At 42.0% G+C, this 19932-nt stretch overlaps 2 protein-coding genes across 3 annotated transcripts; one reads left to right on the forward strand and one right to left on the reverse strand.

Moving 5' to 3' along the window:
* Positions 1–1168: 1168 nt before the first annotated feature.
* On the reverse strand, positions 1169–1522 carry RB195_010359 (uncharacterized protein; the record flags this gene model as incomplete). Its single annotated transcript, XM_064191329.1, has 2 exons — positions 1169–1236; positions 1315–1522. The coding sequence occupies 2 exons, from the start codon at positions 1520–1522 to the stop codon at positions 1169–1171; spliced, it is 276 nt and encodes a 91-aa protein (XP_064048912.1).
* Positions 1523–2594: 1072 nt separating this feature from the next.
* On the forward strand, positions 2595–12283 carry RB195_010360 (uncharacterized protein; the record flags this gene model as incomplete). Of its 2 annotated transcripts, XM_064191330.1 has the most annotated exons (8): positions 2595–2620; positions 2736–2890; positions 2945–3015; positions 7655–7832; positions 9976–10301; positions 10363–10848; positions 11306–12005; positions 12070–12092. In XM_064191330.1, 8 exons carry the CDS (start codon positions 2595–2597, stop codon positions 12090–12092), a joined length of 1965 nt encoding a protein of 654 aa, XP_064048913.1. The 2 variants fall into 2 exon arrangements, with proteins under 2 accessions (XP_064048913.1, XP_013300671.2); XM_013445217.2 differs by lacking the exons at positions 2595–2620; positions 2736–2890; positions 2945–3015; positions 7655–7832 and having other exon boundaries at positions 9981–10301; positions 11306–12283.
* Positions 12284–19932: the final 7649 nt, after the last annotated feature.

The following is a 19932-nucleotide window of genomic DNA, read 5'->3' on the forward strand; positions in this document are numbered from 1 at the left end:
ATATGTGTAGTACACACGTGCCCACGGAAACGACAAACACGAGAAAGACCTGAAGACCCTTCACATTTACATGGTTAAAGGCATCACCACACGAATCTGAGGTAGCACGGATTTCAAGTGGAGTATGTATACGGGACCGTAGATTATGGAGAGGGGGGGGGGTGACTCCGTCCATTTCTTCCTATCTGCCGTAAAAAACGAGCCGGAGGATACTGCTTCGGGCGTTCCGGCGTGCTATTTTCTACAAGGAGTTCGATTGGAGCGAGCCAGCCTTGTGCACGCGCCGCACCTTCCGGGCCATTTTTTGCGGCAATTAAGAAAAAATGGACGGAATCACCCCCTCTCCTTAATCTACGATCCCGTATACGAATACTCCACCTGAAATCCGTACCGTGGGATTTGTGGGGTGATGCCTTCAAACACACTATATGCGAATCACCTTTAGCCTCTAACAAACTGTGTGTGATTAAACAACAACTATTCAATTTAAGCCAACACCCATCCACTAACACTGGCACCATTTCGATTACGGATAAAGTTTGCAGGGAATAATTGTGGGCACATAAATGAAAATTTGTCTTTGAAGAAGAACAATATCGATTGCATTGATGAATTTTCATGCGTAGAACAATTTGCTGATAGCGATGGGCGCAAAAGAAAGTTGGTATCGTAATGAATTTGTGCCGAATTGCTCAGCAATATTGCTGAATGGAGTGGAGGACCATAGAATTCTGTAATCTTTCTATAAGCAAAACAGAAGCAATCGATGAGCTGATAAGCTCCATTCAGCGCCTTCTTATGCCGATATTCAAATGAAGGCCGCAGAGAATTTATGAGTTGAACAACTCAATGAGAGAAGCATTATATTCTTCTAGTATTTCCTCTACCCACATGAGACATTTCTATTCAATCACTACGAACTGACGAAACGATATTTTGAGTAGTTAGTGCACTCCACAGAACGTACAACTTTCTCGTACGTACTTTAACATTAAGTTAATATATATATATATATATATAATTACAGTGGATGGGAAAAGGGAAGCTGAAAGGTGTAAAAGGAGGCAGTGTCGTATCAGAAAAGACATGGAATAGCATTTGAAGTCTGAAGCGAATGAATGCGTACAACCAAAGAATTGCTTATGGAGTTTGTTCAGCAAAGATGTGCCTACACATAACCGCATCGGTTCTCGAGAGAAGCAGTCTTGGTTCCACTTTTTAAGTCCTCCAGTAAGTCTGTAAAACGACGAGTCAACAACGATTTGATGAGAGAGAAAGTCAGGGCGAGATCAACGTGCTATGATATGAACGAACTCGTAAGTGGAAATGAGGTTAGCGAGTCCATACGACCAGCGAACTGTGTAACGGTGAGGCGGCACTGTTGCAAGTCCGATTTGGCCGACTGGGTACAAAAAGGCCAGCCGCCTCGGTCGCAAAACTCGACGTGTTTGCCCCCACTTGTCGGCGCCAAACCCGGCGAGAGCTCGCCCTGGTGCCAGGCTGTAAAAGTTGATCGCCGCATGTGACGAACACTTCGAGGGCCTGTACCAAAACACATTTCGCACACATAATCATAATAACGTCTTTTGGCCGAAAAACGGGTGCGTGGGTGCTGGAACAGACCGGTTTATAACCATCTATGACTCACTATTGGTGGTTTTCTTTAGTAAACGATCCGCATTTGTGTATATATACATATAGATACACTATTCATATTTTCGATAGTATTATTATCAAGTACGTCTGTTTTTTGTGACTTAAAAATAAGATATGTGCCTTTGAGACCGAAAGCGATTCCACTCACTGTGCAAAAATTGTGACCTTCAGTAGGGAAGTCCCGCAATTTGTATTTTGGGATATTTGAGAACACAATAGGAACTTTTCTTGAGAAAGGAAGTAATAAAAAAGACGAGATATATTTCTGCAGAGGGTCAGCTTGAAATCCAGTAATCACAATTACTTTTTCAATTACGTTTCAAATTCTCGTCGTGTAAACGAAAATGTAAATGATCCTTATGCAATAAAATAGTATAGTCGAGTCAAAACGACATGAATCACGAATGTAGTTGCGGTGCATTTGCGTACGCGCTCGAAACGGCGGGGTGGAAGCAGCAGTTGGAACCGAGTTATCACCGTTGTTAACTCCAGCGATTGGTGGTGCACCACTCTCCTAGCCGCTAAACCCCACCGAAGTGCCTCGAGAAAACCCCCGCACGCAATTGCGTACGTCCTTCATGTCGTTTTGACCTACTATAGCTGCATACGATTATAATTCTTCATTCAAAAACAGCAGAAAGGCAGGATGACATTTTTTGAATTAAGATAGATTACAGAGTACGCTGAACACAACTATCTGTTGCGTGTAGAGCAGAAGACGCGTGGTGAGCAGTTGTTGGTAGTTATCATTAAATCAGTGCTCCCGATGGTTCGACACCGCCCATAGCCAGCTGCGTTTTGGTGTGCGTGGGATAGATAAATTGGCATCAAGTTTGTTTGAGAGGGTAATCACACTACACGATCCAGAGGTTGGTCTAGCCGCAGAGGTTTGTGAATCTGTGCACTGCATAGGATTAATAAACCTGTGCGACTCTCTGATGAAGTCGAACATCGCGAGAGCGTTGTCTGATTCATTGATTTGATTCAACGTCAAACAGTTTATCTTTCATGAATACTAATCGACACATGCACGCATAGATAGCGTTGAGAGCGTACTTTGACTATTCCATTCGTTTCAGATGTGATTCGATTCCGTTCTCGAAGTTGGTGATTTCCTCTCTGGGTGGGGCCTACGTAGGTTCGCTGACGATCCATTCGTGCGCCACAGTGTTCGTCACCGATGACAGCTTCGGCGGTGTCGTGCTTTCGGAGCGGTTGTCGTTTATTGGAATAAGTAAGAGACAATGTACTGAAAAGTTGGACTCATTGCATGAATACGTTTCTACAGACCGACTGACCTTCGAGCCGCATGCTTTCCGGAACATTCTGCAGTCGCCCAAACAATTAGTCATTGATAAGGTGAGCTAAGAGGAGCATCGATCTGAGCAAGCAATCAAATGTACCAGGTTCAGTGCTGACTCAGTAAAACACCTTGGTAAACACCATAGTTCAATATCTGTGCATTAGAACAAGTAACATTCCAGTTGTTGGAGGGATAATTGAAATATTCCTCGAACCGCAATGTAGTCATTATACATCATAAAAACATTAAAAAGAACAAATAGAACGAGAAGGAAGAAGAGTTTGCGAATGAGAAGAAGTTTCTCTGAGAACCGGGATTCATTTGTTTGAGGAGGATTCTAAGCTCCACGGTCAGCAAAGAACAAGAAAGAAGTACTCATACTTTATTGCTATTTAACAATGATAATGGCTACAGTAAGCCGAGAAATGAACGGTTAAACTGTCAGGACTGATGACAAAGATCGTTGCTGAAAAAGTTACCAGGTTCTGGTGCCTTCTTAAGCGCGTGATCTAACAAAAAAAAAGAACCGTAGTTCGCCGTGTGAATCTTGTGAATACCTCTTTTCAAAAGAATCAGAAAGAATCATTTTCACACCGCCAAATTTTTCAATGGTTGGTTTCAGTTGACATAACACTAGATTGGGTTAGCAGAGGCAGTGGTTGAATTGCGAGGATGGATAACTAGCAATACTTCACAATACAGGATGACACAGAACGTAGGGATCCTAGTTTTGCTGGGAGAAAATCTTAATCGATGACTTTAACTAGTCAAAATTTTCGTACCAGTAAACTTTCCCAATAGTAATAGTTACGTTCCTTGCGAGATTTATTATACTGAAAATGGAGTGTTGAAGTCGACTTCTCCGTATACGTAAGGCTTAAATACACATACTAAACACACATACTTTGTGTGCTCGATGTTCTCGAGCTGCCAAACTGAACCTAAGGTCCATGGAGTGGATTTGCCTCTATTTACATGTAATTCATTGCTTTCATAACCAAAACCAATTCAAGAGACGGTTTACAATCGCGAACTCTATCACAAGAGAGTTTTACTCTCTTCAAAAACTGGAACCTCGGTTAACCAATGGGTGTTCCTGATTGCATCCACTCCACCCTCGATCAAAAGCATCTGAAAAGCACATAGGATAGTGATAATTCTAATCCGATCGTTGTATGTTTATTGGCGCCGCTACGTGCGCTATATATACGTGATTCTGTCTTTACTGTACGCGCAAGAGAATTTTATTGTAGTCGCCAGTTTTTCTCTCAACAAAAGAAGGATTGCAGTTAGGGACAATGTAGGCTTTCATAACTACTGAAAAGTCATCGGACGTAGTATCGTAGCCTTGCTGTCATCCATCAATTCAGTGCCAGTTGAAACGTGGAAGAAGGTGAAAAAAGAACGGTTTAAGCCGTTCCACGTTCTTTTTTCATCTTCAACTAGCTAATGCCGTGCTGCAGCATAAATTACGTCGTTTCGACTGGCACTGAACTGATGGATGACATGAAGACTACCATAATACGTCCGATTACTTAATAGTAGTTGTGAAAGTCTTCATTGTCCATAACTGCAATCCCTCTCTTATTAGTTCTTATGATTGGTATTACCCGCGTACGAAGAAGCAGTCGACCATGCTGTCTTTCATTGGGCAGGGTCAAACCTGGGAAAAACTGGGAAAAACCCCTCCCGATAACGACCCTCTCCGCAGAAGGCCCTCCAGAAAACGACTCCCTCACCTCATTCTTTCTACTATAGCATATAACAATGAAAACTTTTTATAATTAACAGAATTAAAGGAACAAACTGGACGATCAATAAATAAATCAAATAATATAATATAGAAAGTATTAATAAGCACTGTTATAATGAATATTAAATATAAAGTGCGGCAAGTAAAATAAAAATATGTAATATAATATATGCAATGATTAGAAGTAAGTCAGTACATATGTGCACATATAAATTGAAAAAAGTGGAAGCTCTCAACGTGTTCGACTATACAATTCTTCTTTTGGCAGTGGGTTTAGCGCTCGGGAGTTCGAGTTCGATCCCCGCAGGAACCATTATTTTTGCAAACTGCAAGAAACAGCTGCAAACAACGTTTTAAAGCAATTTCCACACTATTTCCTACTACCTACTAACAATGTAACTCATCTCCAATGGAAACGAAAGGTTGAGAGTTCGATTTCCATTTTTGCCGGGATTCTTTTTTGCAAAATGGAAAAACAACTAATACCGAGGCAGAACGAGGAAGTGGAAACCACTGAAAAAAAATGCTAAAAATGGTACTAGTTGCTAAAAGCATTTTTTCAGTGGTTTTCACTTCCTGCACACAATTCTACTCATTGACAGTGATCGCAGACAATAAACATAGTTCCATCTCCGCCGGAATCTCGAATCAGATTTTTGCAAAACCGGAAATAATTACTGAGAAGAACATTTCACCGGCAGTTTTTTTGAAATTGCATTTAGAGCACTGTTCGCCGCACAGATGTGTTATTCAGAGATCGTTCTAGCGATTAGAACGAGGCCCTGATTCTAAATTACTGCTATAGAAATTACTGAGCAGATTTTAGTAGCTTGAAATAAATATGAATAACGGACTACAGAAGAGACGGAGGATGACAGGGGTGGTTGCTTTTTGTAAAGGAAGATTTGCGCAACAAAAGGATTCTAATATCTTTTTAGGGACCCTTTGATTTTGTGTGTGTGAAGCGAAGTTCCAAAAAAAGGGGTGGGAAGGGTCCACCGGCGTTGGCTTGGTGCGCCAGCGTCGTAGAGCGGTAAAAGCGAGTGCGACGGGTCCACTGGCGTCGAATTGGTGCGCAGTAACTTCGTGTGGATGTTACGAAAGATAAGTGAGACGTTGCAACCGTTTCATATTCATGGCCACTGCCCTTGTTGCATTGTACCTCTATGACCCCTCCGCGCATCTGTCTCCTTGCACGTGCCACCTCAAGCTGGTAGCATGTCTTCTTCAGAAAGTTTAAACACCCACACAAACGGCTGCTTAAATAGTACCCAACAGTTTACAGGGTCTTGAGTGGAACTTATCGTTATCACTACGGTGATGTTGTTCACGTCATTTTATGTTAAAACATTACGTGTTGGGGGAAATCAAGAGGAACACCTATACTTCGAGTAAAGCTTTTGTCTTTTGCTTTTTGCTTTTGTGTCTATATCATATTGGTGCCGAAGAAATATTTTAGGCTGATGGTTGAATACTCTCCAAATGTAAAACTGACGCGTATAGAAGGAAAACTATGTAATCTTTCGCCTTAACTTAGAATAAGAAGGGAGAAAAAAGTGTTGCTAGAAAAATACAAATCTAAAATGACAGAAGATGCCACTACTACAAATTTTCATTGGTCAGTAAAGAGGAGCGAAACGAACACCACAGAAGGTCTGAAGTCCGGCTTTAGCCCGGCGATAATACTAAATTCTTTACTGTCGGATATGAAATGTATCATTTTAACTCTCGTACACTAGATAAAAAATCCGACTTTCGTCAGGGATTGATCCCTGACAGTAAAAAAAAAATAAAATAAAAACGGCGAGACATCACTTTCTGCCATCGAGTGCCAAGTATGATTGACCTTAATCACCTTCAGCCGACTACGGATACCGGATACTCTGATTCCTTCTTTCATACTCAATATTTTCCATTTTCTTGACGAAATTTTTATTTAAAACAACTCATTTAAAAGCAAAGCCGCAAGTTCCCAAGGCTTTGTTAAGAACGCATGTATAATTTACAATCTTTTTTTGCCTTCGTACTCTTGACCCCTCGCACTTATTTTAATCGGGATGTTCTTCATTTATTTAATATTTCCCGGAATAAAAGACTTAAATCTACAAAAACACTTCACGCCATCTATTTTTCTAACATTTTGGATCCCTTAGTATGAGTTTATTTGAAATCGGCTATATCCTCGTCTTTTTCTTCTTGCTCTCTTCATTTTCTTTCCTCTGCTGACAAGCCTTACGAAAAAGAACGGAAAAAGTGCATCATTCCAAAGATTATGCAAAAGGATACTATGCACTATTCCATTCACCAGCAGATAACCTCGTGAGGAAAGCTGTAGCACTGTCATTCAGCCTAAGCCTTCCAAAAATTGCCGCGTTACTCTTGCCGCGTTGTCATGAAGCAGTGTGACTTAGAGACGTTTGGACGTTTTACGCGTACCACATGGGCCATCTTTTGAGTTGTTTCATGTAGAGAGGGGCGTCGATTGTCCGATTACGCTCCGGCCAGAACAGAACCCCTGTGAAAACCAGACCAAAAATATCGAAAGTGAAAAAAGGTATGGAAAGATATTAAAAAAATAAGTAACAAGTTGGCCATTCAGGCAGCAGAACCATCCGCCTTTCAAAGATAGCAAAAATGGCGGAGAGATTGGTGCAATTGGTGGATGGCGTCATCCAATCCTTTGGCTTATCTTTCTTTAAGTCCTGATTCGTCAAGTTTATAATAAGGTTTCGAACTTAGCGACTCGATAAATCAATCCCAAATTCACCCTGTTATAGCTTTTTAATAACACGGTTACACTTTTCTTACGAGCATCCCGAAAAATTGTTTGAATGACTTAAACTCATTGTAAATTTCTCTTATCTGAGCAACGTAGCAACTTGTCAACTGATTATGAACTAAGAATTTCATGGTAGATGCTAGTCAATGTGTAACTAATTCAGTGCACCCTTCCTGTGATTCTACCGAATGCATTTACCGGACTTTCCCACATGGAACACATATGGTTTCGAAACTCCACGATCGGAAGGCTATCCACGCACGCCTTCTTTCATCTCACGAGTGTCAACTACCTCTATTTTCGGGATGTGCTGTTCAAGTATATAGAAAGGAGCGCTTTTGGTAAGCGCATTATCTAGTTGACTCGTAAAGTGGCTTGACTAACTAATGCGTGTATCTGTTCCTTTTCATGCTTCATGCATTTCAGTTTACATGCAGATACAGATAAAGTAGAGCAATTATATAACAAGATTCAAAGTCAGAGTCCTGTTATATAATTGATTTATCTATCGTCGCTTTGCTTTGTAACAGGGTGTGCGTGCAAAATGAGTGTTTGCCAATCAAAACATTTCATTCAAAAGGACGCTCCCATGTTATTAATGTTTCCATGAATTGCTTGATTTAAACGGCGGGCGAAAATTACGCTCGAACGCTTATCGGCACCTTCGCCGATGTGAGTCGTCTTTGAAATGAGATCATCCTGTTCTGTTTTCGTCTAGAGCTCGCATGGAATCTTTACGCTCCGTCGCTGTTCCGTATTCTGTGAAAAGACACTTCTCGCCTAAGACGGTTTTTACGAGTACTTTAGAAGGTAGAGGAGAATGTTGATGCCTTCTTAATGTGTGTTTCAAGTTTCCTTGGACGGTGCTGCACACGTTCTGGATCCATACATTACGAGACAGTGGACAGTAGATAGGTAGAATTGTACATTAAGACTTCGCTAGCGATGAGGGTCAAACGCAGGCACTTCGTTAAGGAGACCTCTGCGCATCTTTGCTGAAAATCTCTTTCTCTCTTGTGACTGCTGTCCTTTTTTAACAGAGAGCCCAAATGGCAGAACTCGTTCAAGAGATTGTCCGTCCAAGTTGATCCTCGTCGAAGATCTCGTGGAAACCCACATTTGTTTGCGTGTCTGGACGGAGTCGGCTAGGACGGATACAAAGGACGACGACATGTTGCAGCTTCACGTTGATTAACACTAATGCACATATTCAAGATTGACCCACGGATGTCAAAATGGTACAGTGACCACATCAACGGGACAGTGCTCTTCGCATGAAATCATTGAAGGTAGAGCTGAAGGAAAGGTCCCACTGCGCCTCCTTTTCTTGCCACAGTTTCCACTTCTCTCGGTGAAGTATAGCAGTATCGTGTAGCAGCTATACGTCGATCACTCTCCTGGCAACAAACACCTCGTCAATGGACCACGACGAATGTCGGCTTGTTCCTCACTCTTCTTTGCAGCAATTGGTTGGCCGATCCATTATGATTCGCCTCAAGACCTTTTTTTACGCAGACCAGAACCTCCAATTCGGTGGTTTCTCGCCCGCCGCTGCATATATCGGTGGCTGGACATGCTCAAGTTCAGGGAATAATGGCATTTGTCAGTTAATCAAGGCGTTGAGGCGCTTCCTCTATGTTAGCAACGTTGCCTCACCGTCAGCGAATCCATTGGTAGTATTGAAGACAGCGAATACCTCTTCATCTTCTTCGCCCTTCTGCGAACCTCATTTTGCCGCTATGCCGCCTTAGTAGAACACAGACTTTTCTCGGGTTTATTCCCATTCCCTTTCAAACTCTCTCATTTTCGGTGCTCATTCGTCCTCGCGATCTCGTTTCAGCTGACGACGCAGCTTTCTCCACAGACGTTTCTTCCTGCTGAAATCATTAGTAGTGCGGGTGACACATACGGAACATTTCGTGGATCGTGTCTTCTCAGATGCAAAGGACAACTTCTTCCTCGGCGTCAAAACTGTGAGCGTTTTCTTTGCAGAGACCTGAATACAGCTGTCGAAAGGATACAATTCGTCACGCTTGTACTCTAATGTTCATCGGCATCTGCTAGCGGATTTTTTTCGTATTCTTCGTCCTTCAGAGGTGCTGTTTTGATCTTTAGTTGAAATGGAACCCCCTGACATCTTTTCTGGAACAGTGTCTCCGAGCTGAGAAGATCTTGCAGGTGATCGAGGTCGAACGTGATGTTTCAGACAACTCTAAAATTGCGTCGCTCTTAAGGGGTTTAATGGGTTGACCCTAGCTACAGATTGGTGCTGCTGGTGGCACTAGGAATTCTCTCAAAAGTGGAAATAACAATGACCAAAACCAAAAGCAAAATTGACGCTCTGCAACATGTCAAATGAATTATCTCATGACTTGATACATCGCTTCATGTGATACCGATAAATATCCAGCATCTCGATTCTTTATTAAATTCAGCATATTTTACAGAGGATATTTGTAGTCATAACGTTATCAGTCATTTCAGGTAAAATGAACAGCGTTGGCCATTTATTCATGGGAGGTGTGGTGCGAATTGACAGCTGCGAAAGTCATCTGTTTGTTTCTTCATCCATAGAGGAAATCGTGTTTGAGGGTCTGACTGGCCACCTAGACGCAGCCTTTCTTCTTGATGCAGATATTCGTCTTATTAATATTCGTGATTCTATTTTGGAGTACGAGACAGACGATGCAAATCGAGGTATAGCGGTACCACAACAGACCAAATCAACGTCGAAGCGACACAACTCTGCCGTCTTTTACAACGTATCCGTGAATCTGTTGGTACCAGATCTGCTGGCACACTTCGGACATGTATGATCATTCGATTCGTTGATTCTGCCGAAAGCAGCACGTTCTCAAGATTCCTTTCCAGGTTACTTTTTTCAACTCCTCTATCACCCGAGTGCGACCAAATCAGAGATCGCAAGTGAAGTACCTCCGCAATGACTTAATTATAACATTTTTGAGTACAAATCTCAGAAATATCGACTCGTATGCATTCAGCAACATTTCTGCGCACATTCTGAACATAACGAATAGCGTCATCGGGAAGATCAACCGTTTTGTGGCTTCGGGAGCAACATTCGAGCATATTTACATCACCAACACAGAAGTTAAAGTACTCGACGAACAAGTGTTCGCACACTCGCAAATCAAAAGATTTGAAGTTGCTGGAGGGCAAGTCGATCACATCCTTTCATCAGCTTTCCAATTCTCGCGTGTGGAGGAGATGTTTATTGATTCGTCTCGAATCAATATCTTGGATAAGCATGCATTTAATGGCAGTCGAATTCATACTCTCAGTATATCAAAAACTACTGTGAACAACGTGAAGTCCGAACCGTTTGATGGCTCGCAGGTATGTCTCTACGAACACTGAAATTGATTACTACCCTTCTCATTTATTCAGTGAATGAGTAGAATGCAAATTTCAAGGAAATTTCTCGTTGTGCAAATGTTACCCTTCTTTTCACAAAATGATGTCATACATCTATCGATGAAGACGGTGATCCTAAATTGAATTTTTGAGCTTCAATATTTCCTTCGGAAGCGGAACTGATGCATTCCCTTTATCATCTTCCTCTTTTGACAACTTTTTTGTTCTCGTGCATATGTACAGAAAAAGTCAGTCAGCAAAACCCGCACGTTTTTGTAATACTGATGTCCACTTCTACTACAGAGATATTTACGGATAAATTCGATGACTTCTGGTGAGCTGTTATTATAACAGAACTGTACGATATAAGATAATCTTCATGAGAATAGAATTAAAACGCCTTTCTTAATTGCTTCTCCTAAAAAAAGACTTTTTTCAGATAACCAGTCTGCGTATTTCAAACTGCAGTTTCTGCGGGACTCCAGCCCGGGAAGTCTTCTCAGGGCTCACCCCCAATCGTCTCGCTGTTGTCAATTCCACTTTTGATTGCAATCCGTCTGACTGCGAAATGAATGCGATGCTGCTGAAGCCGTCTCGCCACGAGCTGTTTTGGTATTTTGAAAATAACAAATGTCGCACGCAGCTCATTGATGACAACAAGAATGTTCCGATGTGTGTGCAACATTCAGTATTTCTGCAGTCCGGCTTGAGTTGTCGGTTAAGTTGGGCACTAGCCGATTGTGTTTGTACGGCATCAACCGCAACCCTTCCAAAGGTTAACGCCACAGTAGTGGTAGTTGGCGACTGCGAGCACTTGAGCATAGCTGATTCTGAAGCCTCTCCCATTGCATTGTATCTCTTTAGAATAAGTAAGTGCGATGTGTTAAAAGTCCCAAGTGCGATCAAAACAATGAAAATATACCATTCGAATGCAGTGCTTCACCAAGGTGCGATGGCAAATAATCAGTTCACGTCGTTGTCACTTTCTCATGCGAATATCTACAAAGTAGCTCGGAAAGCGATCAGTAACATCAGTGTTGAGGAACTGACAGTGAAAGATTCATTTCTTTCTAACTGGCACATGGAAGCGGTAACGGCAAGTTGGATAAAGCATGCAACTTTCACAGATTCTCAAATCGGTGATCTACGGTCGCTTCTCCAGGCAACTGCACATTTACGAATTCAAAACAGCGTGATGTTCAGCGGTGATGGCTTACCGTCAATGAGGAGTGTCCACCTCAACAACAACACTGTGCTTTGTTGTTGCGGAAATGAGGGGAGCAATTGTGAGAATGACTTGAGCATGCGCCAAAACTGCACCCGTCACTTCGGTTCTTTTACATGCAGCGTTGGTTCCATGCATGGCACGATACTAGTGATTGTTGCCTATTTTGTGTATACTGTGGTTTTCTTATGACAAATGTAAATATTTAACAACGGCGTAACAGTCATAAATGTATAGTCTCACCTCACTTTCCTTCTTGAGAAATTTATATACAGAGAGATTTTTCTGAACAGCTATCGGATTACTGAGAAAAAACACTTCAAAAACAGCATTAAAACGTCTCACACACAATGTGAGAAGATATTTGAATACATGAAGTCTGAGTTATACATTATAGTAGGGTCAAAAACGACATGATGCACGATGCATTTGCGTACGCGCTCGAAACGGCGTAGTGGAGGCAGCAGGGAACCGGAAAGGAACCGAGGTGAGACCATCGCAAATTGCAGCGATGGGTATTGCCATCAAGGGTTCCGGTACGCTCGTAACTGCTACGCTCCACGACACTGCCTCAAGAGAAGCCAATAGCACCCTGCGTTATGTCGTTTTGACCCTACTATACCATGTAGTGGTGCAAACAAGACTAGCAGGAAATTGGGTTCTCTGCACTGACTTTGCTCTTGCTTATGCTCTAGTTTTAATAAGTGTTTGCATAATTCTAGAGAAAAATACGTTCTGTGCTGTGACGCACAAGTCGCTCAGCAAGTTTTTTTTGCTCATCTCTTCAGAGGAAAGAATGCAATGCTAAGAAATTTCGGCACCATTAATGAAACATTCGAAACACTCATATGGATGGTTTTAGACTGTGTGATAACCAAATTTATTATTATATAAGACGCAAAATTGTCCCTTGGTCCGTCTGTCCAACGCGAATTCCTACGGAAACTAACAGATCAGGAGGACATCATGCTGGGTGATTGAAATGAACGGTTGCATGGTCTGCCGCTGAGGACGTCGTCGCGTCGTGACGTACGTCGCGCAAGGGGAATTTGGAGTAGGATTGTGTGATATAATTTGTGCGCCAACGTTTAAACGAGGGAACGGAGCAATGTGCACGCCCAACAGTACTGAGTGAATGGTGATGTGAAGCGGGACAAGACGAGGATTGCCTTGTCCGGCTCCCATCACCATTCACTCAGTACTCAGAAGTGGAACATTGCCTTAGGGATTTATAGAATAATTATAATCTCAATTTATAGAAGAATTTATAGAACTTGTTGAAGTTAGAACTTGACCCTTAAAGGTAATTAACGTTGCTAGTCACGGATATAGACGATATCTTTCAGAAACTATCGATTTTAGCGGTTTTTTTTTTGCGTTCTTTCACCCAACCTTCCAACTAAAACTGCATGGGGATACTCGACCGCGGGTATTAGTGTGGAAAATGCTATCAGTATCATCAATGACCTGTTTGTATGTTGTATGGACGATAGAAAGGTGACGGCTAACGTTTTTTTTTAACATACGCTGATCGCGCTTTTTCGTACTTTCTAAGGTAGGTCCATAGAGTTCTAAAATGATTTGTGCAAAAACTCGCGCAAGAGGGGTGTGAGCACGGCAGTTCGTGCTGGTATGAAGTATGTTTACACGAAATAGCGATCTGATGTTGCACTAAACTTTTCTTAGTTGAATTTTATATTGAAATGCACTTCGGATTAATTTACGTGTTCACAACGCTATCGCCTCTCGTCCATACAAGAGATAGTCGCTGCTCCGAATCCTTTCATTTTTGGACGGTTGGCGAAGGGATCCTCATCACTTGAACTGAACCGCATGAAGTAGACCCCATTCACCTGAACATGTCCGCCTCCTCCACTATGCTCTCGTCCACAACTAGAAAAAGCCCGGAAAAGGGACACCCCTTTTCTCCTCTATTCTGGGGACGGAATTGTATAGCATTATAACTACTTATTACAACCATGATCTGAAATTACATGTCAAGATGTGGGTATGAAACCTTGATTTCTTTCAGTGAAATAGAATTTCATCAAAACGTTGAACAATAGACAGTGTGTTCTTTGCAGAATATGTATTAATTGGCCTGCATGATAGTTTGACTTGTGCTCGGCACAAGCTCCTTCCACTTGCCGATAATATTTGCTTGCGTCTACTTTCAAATGTCTTCCACTTGAGTGAATTTTTCGTTTGCATAACTTTCCGCCTTTGCTTTGAATCTACGCCCTTTCGAAAATGCTCTGTTGAGTTTAGCAGTAGACCTCTGCCGCTCTCTTATATCAATGCGATAAATACCTAAACCATTCCTTTACGAGGAGAATGTGACGCCTTGGTTCATTATTCTGCTAGTTGTGACCAGAAAATTTACGGGCAAGTGGGAGAAAACTTGCCTTTGAAATTTCCTGCCATGCGCACCTGTGAAGGATTGTGCGAAGACGGTCGACTCTAAGTGCAGATGGGTCTCACATGTAATCACTGATCCCGTCCCATGCCTAACATTCGGTGTCTGATAGTCGACTCCAAAGTTCAAACGAAAGACGTAGCCTGTCTTTGCCAAGAATGTTCAACTCTGTTTCGCGGCTCCTGACATCTGCGCGTAGAATCGGCCGTCTTTTCTCTATTCGTGGAAACGTAGTACAACAATGGATACGAACGATTCTGAGTTGAGGAATAAATCGTGAGCGTTTTTTCCAAACCTAAAAACGCACAGAAGAATAGAAACTACTGAACAACTACTAAAAATGTACATTGTTATGCTATAAATTTATAGAGACACATGATGGATGGATTTTGATCTTTCATTTTTATTGGTTTCTGCTCTTTAAGCTCACTACGGTAGAGCGTTTAGTAGACCAAACAGTGCGTTTTCAAGACCACTTGTTTTTAGCATTCAATCGAAGTGGTTATAGGTCTGTTGAAGATGAGACTGATGTTCTGTATGCAGGAGTAATGTTAGAAAATATTTCCCCCGTTTTTTCATCTCGCTTCAAAAAAGATAACTGATACCTAACGAAGATCGCACACCAGTAGACCAACTGTTTTGGGTTGAGGGAAAATCCATTTTTGCGATTTTCCAAAACAATGAATCTGTGATACAAGAGGTTATTCAATAACGCACTCTCGGTTTTATGTGCCTTCCACCATCGCTGACCATTTTCTAGCATCCTTCAACAAGTTTATCGATGTCTTATTTTGCTTTTTTGCTTGTTTCTCATGCTTTTTCATGTATTTGAAAATGAAAATTGAATATATTCAGAATTCAATTCAGAATCGTAAAAGACAATGAACAGGTGCACAGCTTACAGGATGACTTGCGGAGATCAGCCTTTCTATCATCTTCTTTCCTTTCTTACATCGTCGGTGTCCCTACCGTTGTAGACTGTGGCTTGAGCGAATTCGAACAATTGAAAGAACAAAGCGCAGCGCTGCGAAACTTCCTGCCACTCCGCCACATCTGCTTCGTTTTCGAAACTCAACTGCAAACGATGCGATGTCAGGCTGTTATCTAGGCTGACAGTTATCTTGCCAAGTATTTGACCCCCGTTTACTTTTCCAACTGCGTCTTAAATATTGCTCTTTCCGGAAATTTTATATGTGTTATTAAGTGTTGTAGGTGGGTGTGGCGCAGTCGGTTAGAGGTTCGTTGTAGCCACATGGTCGAGGGTTCGAAACCGCCCTTGTGCAAAACAAGCCTTTCATCCCTCCGGAGTCGATAAATTGGTACCAGACTTGTCTGGGAGAATAAAAACACTGATTTGATCATCGGATGGCCCCTGCAAGTCATTATATAGGCCAACACGCGTTCCAAAACCTCAACGATTACGAATTCCAGTAAAACGCGTTGGCGCATCCCAAGTGGATTAATACGCCAGTGACTTTATCCTTTTATCCTTTATTGAGTGTTTGGTGATTTGACACTTCGATAAAATCTGACTTTCTGAAAATCCTTGTTTCGGGAAGATTCAATAAAGAGAAATTGTGTAGTGTTGTAGGGGGCGTATATTCTTGACTTTACCCTGATCCCCCCAACTATCAATAATACAATAATACACCACTGCTGTATTTGTTGTGGAAGAGGCTGTATTGTGCGCACGGCTGTATTGTGCGTATATTTACGCTCAAAAACAGTGCTGTTAGCTCGCTCTCTTCTTCAAAAATGTATATGTCTAGGCGCACTTTGGTGGTCGTTCTCTCGGGTACTCGAATGATGTGCCGCCGAGTATCCAGGAGGCTGACGGCTGACGGACGAGCGTATTTAGTTGCTCGTCTTCTGACAGCGTCATGATCCTCTTGTGCTACGGCTCTCTGACGCACCGCCCACACCAGCCTCGCCGCCCATTTCGCCGCGCCTGCTGCTCTTAGGACGAGTTTTTTTGCCGCGCCCGGGGGAAAAAGGAAAGTGCCTGGTAACAGTAAATGAAATGGTTAATATAAGTGGAAGAAGTTTGTATAAATGATATGCCATTTAGAAATGCGAGCGAAAATAAAATTATCCTGTTTTGATTAGTTAGGTGGAAACCACTCATCCATCTCTGGAATTGCGAGAGATGTTTCAAAGAATGTCCCACTGATCGGTGTAATGCTATTTTTTTCACTTTTTTCGTTTTCCTAGGATTTCTTTTTACTTATCTAGCTGGGTAAAACTGCCATCAAACGACAAAAGAGGTACGAATAATGCCTCGCAGACATACATTGTGCCTAAAGGTATATCTCGAAGATACAAAGGTCTCTTTTCGCCACTAATACACCTGACCTTAAATACATAAAACATACGGACAAGTATTGAAATATTTGACATGCGCTCTATTTAAACATTATATTTGTGTAAAATTTTGACAAAGCATTCATTTGAATCGTTTTTTCAGTAACATAATGAGATATTCGGGGACAAAATTTATTTGTCGTTCGCATAGTCATGCTGCCACTTGAAGCTTATCTAGAACAGTTAGGACGTGAAATTGTGAGATCTGTGCATATTATTCTTTTTCCTGCAGCATCTTCTTCTGATAATCTTTATTTGTGTAAAGTTGTTCGAATGAGATCATTGTCGAAAACTCCTATCAATCATCAAAATTTTTACTCTACGACACTCTATGATATTCCTTTGATAATACATCTTTTAATTTGATAGGAGAATCTACTTTTTCTCCTTAATTTCCGATAATATGCGCTCAGTTTACTTTATTCGTACATCAGAACTTGCTGCGTCAATTCGTTTTTCACTTCTTTCCCCTCCCAATTCGCAGTATCCATCACTTCGTCGCGGCGCAGACGTCGCGCGCGGAGTGATCTCAGAAGGTCGTGGATGATGTCCGGCTGGTGGAGCCGAACTACGCAGAGGCGCGCAGCGCTGAAGGCAGGTAGAGAGCAGTCAGGCGGTTGTCTTCACGGGTACCTCCTGTTTCGCACCCCGTTCTCTCCGTTTGTCATAGCGTTTGACTTAGTTGTTTTCGTTTTAGCTTAGCCCAAACTATCAGGATCAATAAATCACCCTAAAGGCACTGTTCACGTGTGATTTCAATGAGTGTTGCTCAGAAATCTGGTAAGGATTGACTGTCTGCCACTGGAACGTGTACTCGCAACAAGAAACATAGCATAGCTTCATTCAGCTCTAAAAAATGTCGCTCAAGTGGACACCAAAGTGGTTTCCTGGTAGCTATGTTGGAGATGAGAACTCTAAAGTACGCTTTTGATATTATGCTTCAGAACAAACTACATTATGACTTTTTTAACTTCAGACAACCATGCAAGTGTTTCTGAAGCATGGACATCAGAAAATTAGAAATTTGGCGAAATGACATCATTAAAAACCACAAGTTATTAGGATGTGCAGTTGGAAATATGTGTGAAAGATGTGGAAGACCGACACAAATGGGTCAAATATATGGAATTTTTACAGTAACTTTCCTCCTCTTGCCGATAATGTGTGAGAACCAAGAGTCAAGATTGTTAACTCTCTTTATTACAGCTAACGCTCGAGTTTCATCTCTTTCGCCAGAGCCTGGAAAATCAGAACATTTGCAAGGTAGCCTCCCAAATGTTTGAGAAAGCAGCGCAACACCCTTGCGCCCTCCCGCCTGCAATTCGTCGAAAACCCATTCGGACGAATCGCAGGCGGGAGGGGCACAAAGGTTGCAACAAAAGCGGTCGTAAGAAACAGCGTTCCGGAGTTGTCCGTTTACACTGATATAGGGAGAGATGAATAGAATCACCCTCTTCCCCACAATCTACAACCCCGCATAGACATTACCCGCCTGAAATCCGTACCACCCCAGATTCGTGAGGTGATGCCTTTAAAAATTTCCGAGCACATTTTCCACAGCTAGGAATACGCGATTTTTTTACTAACCTTCGATGGAGCACTTTTGTAAATTTCCGAAGAGAATGGAGATTTCAAACCCGTATATGATATGGGGTACCGAAATGCTATAATTGACTTTCTAATTACGAATATAATAAGCAGTTCTTGTAATATTGAGAAATTATCACAAACCATATGATCACCTCTTCCTTCCACGGATGTATTCGCTGGGTATGCCAATAACATGATTGCAGAGAAGTGAAAGTAATTAACCAAGGTTGGGAAAACTTTGCTTGTTTTTAGACCACACATTCATCAAAACTAAATTCTTGAAGTATATTTGAAATCAGCACCTCATTTGCTGTCGAGCAGTATTTTTAACGTTGAATTTTGCCCACTCCCAAGAATTCCACGGTTTGCGACGGATTTTGTGACAGAAGTTAGTAGCAGTGTTGTATGTTCAAAGACGACACTCCCCGGGGAGCTACCGCGTCAGGGATAATCTCTGCCCGAAAATTAAGTTTAGAAAAGCATAGGGAAGAGGACATGCTAAGGTACATAGGGATGTCGTAGAGAACCAACTTGGAGTTAGTTACTAGTCGGGTCGAATCGACATGACCAACGAGTGTAGTTGCGGTGCATTTGCGTACTCGCTCGGAACGGCGCGGTAGAGACAGCAGTTGGGACCGATGTGGGATCATCAGAAAGTGCAGCGGTCGATGGTGCCAGCAAAGGTTTCTCTACGCTCATAGCCGCTACGCTTCACCGAGGAGCCCGAGAGAAGCCGCGTACGCAATTGCGTACGAACTTCATGTCGACCCTTTTTCACACTTTTTCCTACTATAGTTTTTATGGAGGCAGTAGTAGCCTCTGCTAATGATTAACATACAAACATGTTAGTAATTAACCGTATTTAAGTAGCAGTAATTAGTAAAGCAAAATTGAAATGGCTGTTGTCTCAAAGTTATTCCAGTTCGTGCTCCGTTCATGAACTGGAATAGTTTCTCTTGTGCTTCTTTGCTATGAAGAATCGCGTACGAACTGCAGAAGGTAGAACCAAGCATTCAGGAAAAACTACGATCATTCAGGATGTCACTACAAACTTCTAAAATCGAATCCTACGCAGACGCTTTATTCTGTCCCATTGTTTGCGTAGGATGGTGATTGTGGTGACCACACCGAATAAAATTTGCGACAATTTTTTTCAGTCCTCATCACTATTCTTCATCCGCCCTATCGATGAGCTGATCACATCGCTGATAAAAAGTATAAAGTACGATAATGTTTGTTCATTGTGGTGATTCGTTCCCAACCGAGTCGTTACCTCGTCGCCAGGCATTTCGATTGTTCTAAGTATGTTGGTAATTTATACCACAAATTGAAATGGTTGTGGTCTCAAAAATCACAGCCGATATAGAAAACAAACGTTAAAGTTGGGTTAAACGCACCAATCCAAAGTGGCATGGACAAGTTTACAACAGTGCTCTCTCCACTATTTGTACATGTAAACAAAACGTGTACCTCT

Source organism: Necator americanus, chromosome III, assembly GCF_031761385.1.
Source record: "Necator americanus strain Aroian chromosome III, whole genome shotgun sequence".
Lineage (NCBI taxonomy): Eukaryota > Metazoa > Nematoda > Chromadorea > Rhabditida > Ancylostomatidae > Necator > Necator americanus.